A 12,437-nucleotide genomic window follows, 5' to 3' on the forward strand; every position below is an offset into this window, starting at 1 on the left:
TTATAAATTTTCAGGACATTTCTTCTAGCTTTCTCCCTACTGTATCTTATTTCAAACGCATCTGATAATATTGTTTCAACCGCATGTGATACTATTTCATTCTGTCAGAGATATGAAAAAGAGCATAAAATCTCATAAGCTTGAAAATTGCGAATCGATATATTTATTACTCTTGGAATAGCGGTTGATAATTCATTAAATTTGATGATATTCTAACATTTTCTCAGAAATAAAAAAATAAAATCTTTTTCCAGAGAGTTCGAGATTGTATGCCTTCTTCGTTGAACGCTGACTAAGAAAAGTATCCCCCCCCCCCCCATTGAGGAATACAATTTGGGGTGCTTACATGAAGTTAGTCCTGACTTTTCACTATGTTTCACTCGAAATAGATTATATTCTGAACTACATATATATGGAGGGATTCACAGTAGTATGCAGCTGACAATACTGTGAGTAATTTTAAAATACTTTTGCACAGTTTAGGAATTTGCTTAGATATCAAAATATTTCTGCGCAGCTTGCAAATGACGTGAAGACCAAGTTTTCCTGAAACAAAAATGGGAACTAAAATTGGTAAATAAGTGAAATTCATCTTCAGCTAAATTAGACTAATGCTTTCTATAATTTCTGTGTACTGTATTTCAACTAACTGAAGAAACGTAAACAAAATGGTAACACCTTCTGTTTGTATTCATTATGCTCTTATCGACTGTAATTTTGACGAATTAAAGCAGTTCGTGTCATGAAAACATATGTAAACTCTGCAATCGAAGTCAGATCGATGATAGATTTGTATGGATACAAATTAGAAAGAAATATAGCATTTTCTCGATATGTCACTTATTAAATTCCGTTTTGATGATAGTTTAAGTGGAAGCAAAATTGAGATAATTTGACTGATGCTCTGTTTTACCATTGACATGCTGGAGTGATTGGTTTTCACGCACATGCGCATTTACTTTCACTTTTATGCAGATGTGCTCTTTTCGTAGTGTTACATATATGAATTAAACACATTCGACGCTAATCTGTTGTTTTATGATAGTAATGTGTTCATAGATTGGTATTGGTTAGTTTCAGTAAACGGGTTTCTTGTCCTATTTCTTGTACTGCTCAAGAGGTTAGTGTTAAGATTGGTCGGCCTAGTGTCATGATAATGTGACTGGGTGGGACATCATGCTACATGTTTGCTAGACATCACTATAAATTGCCACAGTGCAGATGTCGTAGTGATACAACTTAATTTTTTTTTTAAGCTACGTTAAAAATCCAAATCATGCATACACACACACATTGTACAGTTGCTCATTTTTCATGTTAATAGATGCTTCCTGATAAGGTCACATGCAGACAATATTCTATTTTGCATTGACTTATAGACTGACAAATACGGTACACAGGCAAAGGTTTGTTTATTTTTTCCTGTTAGAATAAAAAAATTACTTTAAAAGGAGTATATATTTAAGATAATAAAGACATCTTTTCAATGTTGCATTTAAAAAAAATTATTTGCATGGGCATGCACAAAGATTATTTAAAATGACATCATGAAAAAACAAGCATTTTATCTGATAGAATACATCATGCATTTAAATTCATTATCTCCTAATTCAGTACTGGATTTTCTAACTGCAGATGTCAGCAGTTTGAACTAAATTTAATATCACATTGAAAAGATTATGTGTAATATGGGAAGTTGATGAAAAATGTGTAGCATAGAGGTCATATCAAACTCGTGAAAGCCTTTACATGTCAACGAACCAGAGCTCAGAAACATTAGTGACCTTGACTAATTGACATTCATTTTGTCATGAGTATTGGTACTAAATCCAGAAACTATTACCGATTCCAATCCTGCGCATCTTGCCTCAGAAAGTTAACTCCAATGTTGTACTACATATGGTCTACATATGGTCTTTTATTAATGTTTTGAACTGATTACACAGTAATGGAAATAACAGTATACTGAATATATGTTACTAAATTTGTTTCAAAGTCAGATGTAACCTTTTTATCATTAGGCCAGATGTAATGACTTTGGAATCAATTAAGGTGATGGGGTTAAGAGGTTGAGTGAAAATCAATAGTTATCACTGTAGATGCCATTATGTGCAGGTATTATTTCCCATTTGAATTCTTCTGTCTTTTTGAAAATGACAACACTTTGTTGGGAATTCCTCTTTACCTACATAAAAATTAATCATCTACTAATTTGTTTAAGGCTGGAAAATGGTTCCTAGAGGCTGGCTGTTCTAGAGGTTAAGTTATACCATTTAGAGAAGTCACAATGCCATTTGTATGTCTTACATATAAGATGATAATAGTGCTATTTGGGGCCTTGAGTGGCCAAGTCGTCTAAATTACTCACCATTACGGATCATAGTTATCTCACCTTGTTCTACCTGGGTTCGTGTCTTGGTTTTGGCCAATGTGGGTATGTGAGAAAGCTTGCCAGTAGCTTCTCATGGGTTGGTGGTTCTTTCCTTGGTTTTTATGGGTTGTTCCTCCACCATTTATACTGGTTGCCATGTATAGCCACTCTGTGCTGGAAAATGTCCTTAAACCCTACAACAACTTCAACTTAACAACAGTGACTGTGTATGCAGGACTCTACATAGGATTATTAAAGTTGCAGTCCAGGACTCCATCCTTGAAAAAAGTTGCAGTCCAGGACTCCTTCCTTGGAAAAAGCTGCAGTTCCAGCCCGAAAACAAGGAGTCCCAATCATGATACGATTTTCCTTGCGATAATTCGGAACATTGTAGGCATTGTTGCCAGTGTGTATCAGACAGCTAATGCTAATTCATTGTGTGTATGTGTGTGTGTGTGATTTGGATTTTTAACTTATCTTTTAACAAGTTTTCAGTCATATTGCTACGAAGTCTTCAGTGTGGCAGTTTACAGTTATGTCTAGCACTGGGACATCATGCTGCAGACATGTAGCATGATGTCCAACCCATTCACATTATCCTGACACCAGGCAAACCAGTCCTAAAACTAACCTCTTAATGTTGAGCACCAAGCGAGGCAGCTGTTAGTACCATTTTTTGTAAGTCTTTGGCATGACTTGGCCGGGGACTGAACCCATGACCTCCCGCATCTGAGGTGGACACTCTTACCACTAGGCCACCGGAGTGGTGCTAATTTATTGGGAAATATTTAATATTATAATAAAATAAAGAAAACTTAAGACAGTTGGTAACCATGACGTTGCAATGTTATAACTAAATCAGTTCACAATGCCTATATCTTGCTATTCTTTAACTCTATATGCAGCTAGAAAGGAATTAAAGAGGATATTAGATTTTCTTTTCTGTAATAATATATTAATTTAATTCCATTCAAAATCAATATGTTTTCCAAGACACTGGAAAAAGAAAGCATTAACCATATCCTATTCACTTTATTTCATTTCATCTTTAAGCAAACATCAGACTATATTCACTTTTTTCTTGAACAAATTTCTCTACAGCAGGTTGAGGATAAAAAGAAAATTCCTAAAGTTCAGGTCCTGATGTTTCTTGTGTTGCCATTTCATTTTTGTTTTCCACAGTTGGGACACCCTGTGCTCAAAAGATTCCCATATTAGTCCCATTATAGTGTTGATAGTCCTGGGCTTGCCATTTTTAAATCTTGGCTGGCCTGCATATTTTTGCACATTAGACTCCCAGTATTTGCAGATATATGACCATGTGTGCTTTTTTTTAAAAAATCCTTTAAAAAGCTTTCTTTGTTATTTTCAGTATATGACCTAGGTCATTGAGGAATGTGGTATGTAATGGAGAATGAACAACACTCCTACCAGCTCTCTGATCGACTCATCCGAGCCATCAGTAATTGGCAGGCTTTTTCCAGCCCAGATGAGGATGATGTTGAAGAGCTGATCAGCAAAGGAGCCGATGTTAACCGCCTTCATGGTACACTTCTTCCACTTCACTGTGCCTGTATGGTCAGTGATAGCTACTGTCTGCGTCTACTATTGCAAAAGGGGGCCAGGGTAAGGGTAACCCTTTTGGATTGTACAGAGGCAAAATACAGTACAATAAAGCTTCCCTTTGCAGGAAATATTAGAACTAAAGTTTCATATGTTTTAAAGATTTGTCCAGATCAATGCTTTCTGATTATAAAGCATTTTAATATGGCTTGGTCCCTGGATATGACTACGATTTTCCTTATAATTGTGGAATTATAAATTTTATTACGTTGTACCCCAGGATAAGATGACCTCGCCTGCAGCAGCGTAAACTTGCATGGCTCCCCTGAATGTCTTTATAGTGAGGGACCAATGTAGATACAGCGATTTTTTTATTAGCATTAGCATGGTCATAATATAATAGCAATAATTAAGCTTTTACCTCTCATGGGGTGTGGTTGGCATGTATGTTTTTTAATAAGTAATTTAAGTAACTATTTAATAATTCAGTAATTAAAGTAACTATCTAACAGTTCAGTAATCTTCTTTTAAGAGAAGAAATATTGTTCTCAATAACCCCATATGTGATGAGAAGCTTACCCCAGACAACCACAAAATCATGCAATTTTGTTTAAATGAAACCTTTTGCAATGATGATACCGTTTCACACTTTAAAAAAGTGCCTTCTGGTTTTACCATAAGAATAATGCAATAATAATAATAGACTGGTGGTGGTTTTCTTAATCGAATACTAGGAAATAACTTGTATCGCCTCCAAATCCAGCTCTCTAGGAAAGACAGAGTTGTCATTTCCCATCTATATATCATAATGACATCACAAACTGGATCTATGGGAAGGAAATCTTTGAAGTTATTTATAATAACCTCCCAATGACACTACAATGTGCATTTCAATATATATATTCCACAGTTGTTGCTGCAGTACTGTTAATATCATCACTGTACCTCCAAAAGCCACCTCCGAAAATCACTCTGCCTGCAAGTCAATTTTGTATAATGTTACTTTTTGTTATTTGCCTGGATCTTTGCATGTTCTTCCATTTATTATGGATTTGCCTCTGACTTTGTATCATCTCACATTTTGTTGATAATATTTTTAGCAGACAGAATTAAATTGTTTGCATGTTGGACATTTTGGTGCTTGACTTGAAGTAGTTTGCATTTTGTTTTGGTATTTATTGTTGTTATGGGCTTAAAGAGATTTTTTAGCATATGATAGGCTATACATATTGGCTAGTCTAACTGGTGAAGGAAGAACATGAGAAAACTTGGGGAGAACCAATGACCCGCAGGAAGCTACTGGCAAGCTTTCTCACATACCCACATTGGTGAAGCTTGAGATTCAAATCCACACAGAGTTGAGATGGCGGTGATCAGTAAGTGCGAGCACTTTAGACTACTCTGCCGACAAGGGCCCCCATCTTGTTGTTGCATGTTAGTTAGTTGTTTCTCACTGTAATTTCAGGTTAACAATAATGACTAAATGTACTAAATGTACAAGATTCATGGTCATAAAAGACATGCATCGCTTGTGCCTCAGATGTGTATGTCATCTAATTCACGCAGTGATTGGTCCACAATTTTAAGCAAACAAATAAAAGACAAACAGAAGCATTTGAAATCAAGATCATTGGACATCAAGGTTTATAATTTGCACCCCAACATGGAATTGGTAGGCAATATGGCGGGGGATGCATCAAAGGCCCATCCCCTGACCAAAATATCTCAGACTGCCTTTGGCAACTGAACTGGAGGAGTGGAATGGGACAGTGCTTATGCCATCATATTCACTGCCTGAGTGGCAGATAAGTTCTAGGGACCTTTTGTCTTCATTATTTTCTCAGTTTTCAATGATAGACTTGAACAAAATGGGAGAGTTTGCCCAGGTTTTTTGCTGCCCAGTGGGCATATTTTGCCTGCCCTGCTTACATGAGCTGGAAAGTCCACACACATGGGGTTTGTCCTGTAGATACTATTTTTAAGGCATATATGAGATAGAGATGGGTAAAGCATGATTTTTTCATCTTTCAGGGAGTGCTGGATTTGGAAGGTAGCAGTAGTTAATATTTATGTGATAGGATAAGTATTTCTCTGAGAAATCTAATTTGCAATACTGAATTTCCATTCCGGCGACAAAAGTAGTTTAACTAAAATCATTTCAAATAATAGATCAAAATACTCCGTGTTAATTGAGTAACTTGCTCAGTCCATGCTTGATTCTTTTTTCTTTGACCTCAGGTCTCAGGCAACTACGAAAGACTCTAAATGTAAATGCTGCCACAGTGGTTCAGTTTTTTAGCTCCCAGTTTTATTGACCTATTGGAGAGAAACTGTCTCTCTTATCTTTATGGTACTTTAAAGAAAAATGAGAAAATTTTCTTCACAAAGGCTTTGAGTTGACTTATATAAAATGAATTTATTAATATGAAGAATGTTTAGACATAAAGGTAAATAATTACTCATTTCTCTTTTCAGTCCAACGATGTGGATGGGTACGGAAGAACAGCACTTCACTATGCAGCAGAGCGTGACATTTTTTGTGTCGAAATTCTACTGCAGTATGGCGCTGATTTGAACGCTGGCGATGGGAACCAGGACACACCATTGCATTGGGCTGCTTTCAAAAATAATGTACCTTGTGTAAAATATCTCCTTCAAAATGGAGCACATGTTGATGTCAAAGATTTTAACAATGATACACCTCTTTCATGGGCAGCACGGAAGGGACACTTAGAGGTTATCAAAATCCTCTTAGAGTACAATGCCTCAACGGATTCAAAAAATATTCGTGGGGACACTCCGTTGATAAGAGCTGCTTTGATACAAGCCAGTGGACTCAATACTGCTGCAGATGATGCATGTCTTGAACTTTTGATTAAAGCTTCAGGACAGTTTAGCCTACAAAATGAGAGAGGACAGTTGAGAAATGATATTGCACGAGATAATCGTCTCTGTGATATGTTGTTGCCGCTATCCCAGAATCCTAGAAGACTCTGTGATCTCTGTCGACATTCTATACGAAAATATCATGGGTATAGATACTTACCAAATTGTGTACCTAAACTTCCCATACCAAGTCAAATACAAGAATTTCTGTTACTACAGAGATAATGGTGATCATGTCTATGAAGACCAACAGAAGAGTTACCATATGCATTTACTTATAAGTCAAGTCCAACCCCAAACAACGTAGATCCTAATATATCATCACATAGTGTGTGATAGATCAGATCTGGGTCTGTTTTGTTTTGATCTACTGATTACTCCTAAGAAACTACAAAGACCCAGACATGCTGGCACATTATGTGATGACAGATCTTGGGCTGTGTAGTTTGCATTTGGACTTGACTTATATGCGATATGATTACTGTCATTTTTATGAACAGAGTTCTCTGTAGCGAGTGTCCGTGCTTTCAGGACCTCCAAGTTCTGGTTTTAGAATCGATCTTTAAAATTAATTCTACAATTTTATATATGCTAGACAACTGGAGAAATGTAGCTCAGGACTTTCATTTTTGCAATCCAACAGACAGCTATGACTCTGTTTTTGAAGTGTTGTCACATTGACCAATTTACTGTTTAGTCTTTCATTTGCAGATTTATTCACAGGTATCATTTGACTTTTAATCTCTTTTTTGTTATTTTGTTTAATTGTTTTTATAAACCACATGTACTTATTTTAAAGCACTTTTATTTCTGTATCTTTTAATAATAATTTTCAAGTCACATTGTTATTTTGGGGGATGGGAAGTCAACAAATTGGCATAAAGTAGTAAACCAAAAAACTTTGGGTTTAGCATTATCATATATTACAGAATTTGATATCATGAAAAGATGTTACATCTGTAGATAATAAGAGTTATTTCAAGAAATAATAAAGACAACTTATAGGTATGCCTGTATTGCTGACATGTTACTTTACCAGAAGTTAAATAAATGTAAACATTTTGCATCATTTCAAAGTTGTTTTCATGTCCACAGTGAATCTCTCTTGATGAATTGCATGTAAGGTCCAGTTCATTAAGATAGTGGTTATTCTGATCTTAGTATCAAGGAGAAAGCTTATCTATAGACATTGGAAATCATTCAGAAATCCTTAGAAGAAGATAATAGTAAATTGTCTGATTATTTTTCACCATTCCTGGGACATAATATCACATAAAAAATTATACATCCCAAACTTTTATAACTTTTTATACCAATTTCTAAAGTTCTAGCTGTGTTTGACCTTAACCTTGCCTTGAATTTACATTTGTCGACATAATAGATGGTGCAAGTCGTAAAAAGAAATTGTTATAATTTCTGAACAGTTTTCTGATTTCTGTAAATTAGTTTTTTTTATCAGAATATGTCATCCTGAAATCTTATGAATAGAAAAAATAATGTAATTTTAATATGTCAAGCAACCCATTACTTTAGCCTGATGTTGTACAAAGCACATCGTTTTGTTGATTGGCAGAGGAAAGGGATGAGCATCTACTTTCTCACCACAGTTATACCAGTGTAAACAAACATTCTGCAGAAAACTTTTGTTCTGTAAAGATCAAAAAGATTATAAATAGCTATAAATTGGTGAATAACTTTAATCTTCCTTTCATTTTGCTTTAAATTCATGTGGAAATGATGCGAGTATTGCAACTGATTTTAAAGAACTTTAGATTTCCAGCCTTTGTTCATGTTGGATAACCAGTTTCCATTTATGTCTAATGTCTATTGTTACATACACTTCTGATTTCAAGTAAAAATAACACTTTTTGATATTGGATCAATGGTGAGTTCCTAAAAGTAATTTTTTCAGGAAATGAAAATAGGGTTGACATGTGCAGTTAATATGGATAAAAACATCCAGTTATGGGCACATTAAATAACAGAGTTATGACGGACCTCAGTTGGTTTGAACAAAAACATCCGGTTATTGGCATATTAAATAATGGAGTTATAATGGACCTCAGTTAAAATGAATAAAAACATCTTGTTATGGGTGTATTAGATAATGGAGTTATAACAGACCTCAGTTAAAATGAATAACATCTTGTTATGGGCATATTAGATAATGGAGTAATAACAGACCTCAGTTAAATGAATAATAGCATCTTGTTATGGGCATATTAGATAATGGAGTTATAATGGACCTCAGTTAAAATGAATAACAACATTTTATTATGGGCATATTAGATAACGGAGTTATAACAGACCTCAGTTAAAATGAATAACAACATCTTGTTCTGGGCATATTTGATAACGGAGTTATAACAGACCTCAGTTAAAATAAATAACATCTTGTTATGGGCATATTAGATAACAGAGTTATAACAGACCTCAGTTAAAATGAATAACATCTTGTTATGGGCATATTAGATAACGGAGTTATAACAGACCTCAGTTAAAATGAATAACAACATCTTGTTATGGGCATATTAGATAACGGAGTTATAACAGACCTCAGTTAAAATGAATAACAACATCTTGTTATGGGCATATTAGATAACAGTTATAACAGACCTCAGTTAAAATGAATAACAACATCTTCTTATGGGCATATTAGATAACGGAGTTATAACAAACCTCAGTTAAAATGAATAACATCTTGTTATGGACATATTAGATAACGGACCTCAGTTGGTACATAATTTTTGATCTGCTATTACATCAGATTTTTGCATGTAACCTTTTATAGCATGCTTTGATATAAAAAGGTTGTGGCAGAGCTCTTAAAATTTTCTAGTAATTTTTCAAATTGCTTGAAGTTCTAAAAGCTATAGTACCAAAATTTACAAGAGTTTGATTTAATAATTTTTTAAGGGTGTTTTATTCTTTAAGGGAAAATAATGTCATTGCTGCTTCTTTTTAAAAGATGTTATTTCTTAAAATGCAGATAATTCTTAATCTAATTATTATTGAACTGCCAACAGTAAAACCATTAAGTCTTTATGTATGTATTCATTGTACCCAGTTTACAGTCATTGCTAAATCCAAGGTAAACAGATGCAAGCACTAAAGAATGCAGTGGCCTAAGAAAGGTTCTCACCCGAATTTATAAATCAATTATGTACCTATCGATTTATGGTTAAGCAGTAGACCACCAATGCCTGCTCAGTCAGCTGCAATACACACCCACATAAACAATTATGTTGACACATTCCCCTCGCACCCACCCCAATCCATTTAAGGTGGAAGTCAAGGAGGGTCTTGTTGAAGGATTGTGCAGGGCAGGTGTAATTCTGTTTGTCAATAAATGTGGCAGACATGGGAACTTTCTAATTGGTGGTTAATTTCATGTTTTGATGATTTTAACTTCTACACATTTAAAAACTTGTTAGACTTTACTGATAAATGTTAAAATCAATTCAGCAAGAAGTATGTTAAGTCATTCTCATGTTTTTCAAATGCATTTCCATTCAGCAAGCAGTAAAACTGATTTACATGTAAAAGGTTTAGATTAATTTTGTGTATGAAAGCAGAATTGTAATATTTAATACTGACTTTATTGTTGTTTGATGATCAATAATATTGTAATTTATTAATATTATTGTACAATTTTGTACTGGTCAGATTTATACAACAAAAGTTAAGTGAAAAATGATACTAGTGAAAAAGTTGCTAGTATGCAGTATTTGTCATGTACAGCACTGCTGTTTGTAATAATAATGTATGAAATTTTTCTTTTCTAAAAATTTTAGATATTGTATACTTTTGGAGCTTTTGATAAAATTAGCCACTCTGTAAGCTGCTACAAATCTATAATAAAAATTATTTTATCAGAGTTCTCTGTAGTCTTTTCATCCTCAGTGTTAAGGCATGGTAAAGGAGGGTTTTCATCAGTGTGCCAAAATCATTATGTTCAAGACAAATAAATTAATGATTATTAGAATAAACTTGTTGATTCTAATTATTATCTTTGAGTTTATTTAATTGCTACATTGTATTATAAAACTGTTTGAAGTAACTGTATGGGGATTTTTTTTATCATTTGCCTTTTCTTGTTAACACAGATATTTTAATGACATTATTTGAAAATGTGTTGTACATGATTCACAATTTGAGAAAACTGAGGGATTTTTTAAAACTAATATTACAAGATTATGGGTGTTTAGTATAATAATATGTGACTGCTACTTGTGTGTGTGTGTGTGATTTGGATTTTTAACATTGCTTTAACAATTTTTCTGTCGTGTCGCTATGATGTCTGCAGTATGGCAGTTTATAGTGATGTCTAGCACTGGGGTATTATACCGCAGGCAGATAGCACCATGTCCTACCCAGTCACATTACCCTGACAAAAGGACAACCAGTCCTAACACTAACCTCTTAATACTGAGCACCAAGCGAGGCAGCTGTTAGTGCCATTTTTATGTCTTTGGTATGACTTGGCTAGGGGGGTTTGAACCCGCGACCTCGCGCATCCAAGGTGGATGCTCTAACCACTAGGTCACTGGAGCAGTGACAGCTACTTTTATTGTAATTTTTAAATGATCTTTCAGAGATTGGATTTATTGAAAATAAAGGTAATTTATGAAGAAAAGTGAAGAAGCTTCTTAGAGAAATGTATTTATTAAAAGTTATTCCCAGTGTGATTGTTGAACAAGTATTCAACCACTTGCTCCCCCGCCCATGACTCTCTATTCCATTTGTTAATTTTCAGAGGTCCCTCAGTAACTTGCACCCTCATTTATTCTGCGGTGTTCTGTACTTTTGGAACCTGTTGTTCACATGTTATGGAGGGAGAGATGTATTTAAAAGAATTCAGTCAGTATCATCCAGTACATAGCAATATTATTTTATATAGATCACTTTGGGATTGATCATATTGCTTTTAATATTGTGAAAGGAAGATAAATTATAGCAATGCTTGCATGATTTTACTACATTGGCAAAGTCTATTAATACATAATTCAAAACATTCAAAAGTTTGACTTTGATCATTATTTTTTAATAATATTTTAATAAATGCCTGCTAGTAAAATTTTCAAAGACATAAAATTTAACAACTTCAGGAAGACAACTCTAATAACAACTCTGTTAACATTCATATAACAGTGCAGATGGAAGTAGCAGCTTGGTTAGCTTTGGGTCAAAGTTTTCATTTGCATATAATTCCTAAACAATAGTCACAACATACTTGACATGAATAATTATGAACCTGCAAAAATTCATTCTGCAACATGCTTGCTTGCTTATTTAACCTTAAGGTCAAGGTAGAGGTCACAGTCAGAATATGACTATTAAAGATGCATTCCTTTTGAAGACCAGTTTTCATCTCACTTGGTCATAAGGCCTAATGAGTTTATGGCATAGTCGTGTCAGTTATCTGTCCATCAACATTTACTTCTTTCTGCTCTGGAGGCCTTTTTTTTTATTATCAGATATTGATTGTACTTGGAATAGAGGTTTATATAAATATCAGGACAGGTTCAAATACGAGGTTGAATTATGCATATTAATGAGGTCATCTTGCACCTGATTGGCTGAGCTTGTTACCAGTCTGGAGGCTATGTTTCAGGTT

At 34.4% G+C, this 12,437-nt stretch overlaps 1 protein-coding gene across 2 annotated transcripts; it reads left to right on the forward strand.

The window, feature by feature from the left end:
• The first annotated feature begins 523 nt into the window (after positions 1–523).
• On the forward strand, positions 524–10,697 carry LOC149790717 (ankyrin repeat and SOCS box protein 8-like). 2 transcript variants are annotated; one of them, XM_089972766.1, is made up of 3 exons: positions 524–573; positions 3,744–3,997; positions 6,410–10,697. In XM_089972766.1, exons 2-3 carry the CDS (start codon positions 3,767–3,769, stop codon positions 7,043–7,045), a joined length of 867 nt encoding a protein of 288 aa, XP_089828892.1. In that variant the 5' UTR covers positions 524–573; positions 3,744–3,766; the 3' UTR covers positions 7,046–10,697. The 2 variants fall into 2 exon arrangements, with proteins under 2 accessions (XP_089828892.1, XP_089828893.1); XM_089972767.1 differs by having other exon boundaries at positions 554–671.
• Positions 10,698–12,437: the final 1,740 nt, after the last annotated feature.

This window comes from Sinohyriopsis cumingii, chromosome 10 (assembly GCF_028554795.1).
Source record: "Sinohyriopsis cumingii isolate HCF-2022 chromosome 10, ASM2855479v2, whole genome shotgun sequence".
Taxonomy (NCBI): Eukaryota; Metazoa; Mollusca; class Bivalvia; order Unionida; family Unionidae; genus Sinohyriopsis; species Sinohyriopsis cumingii.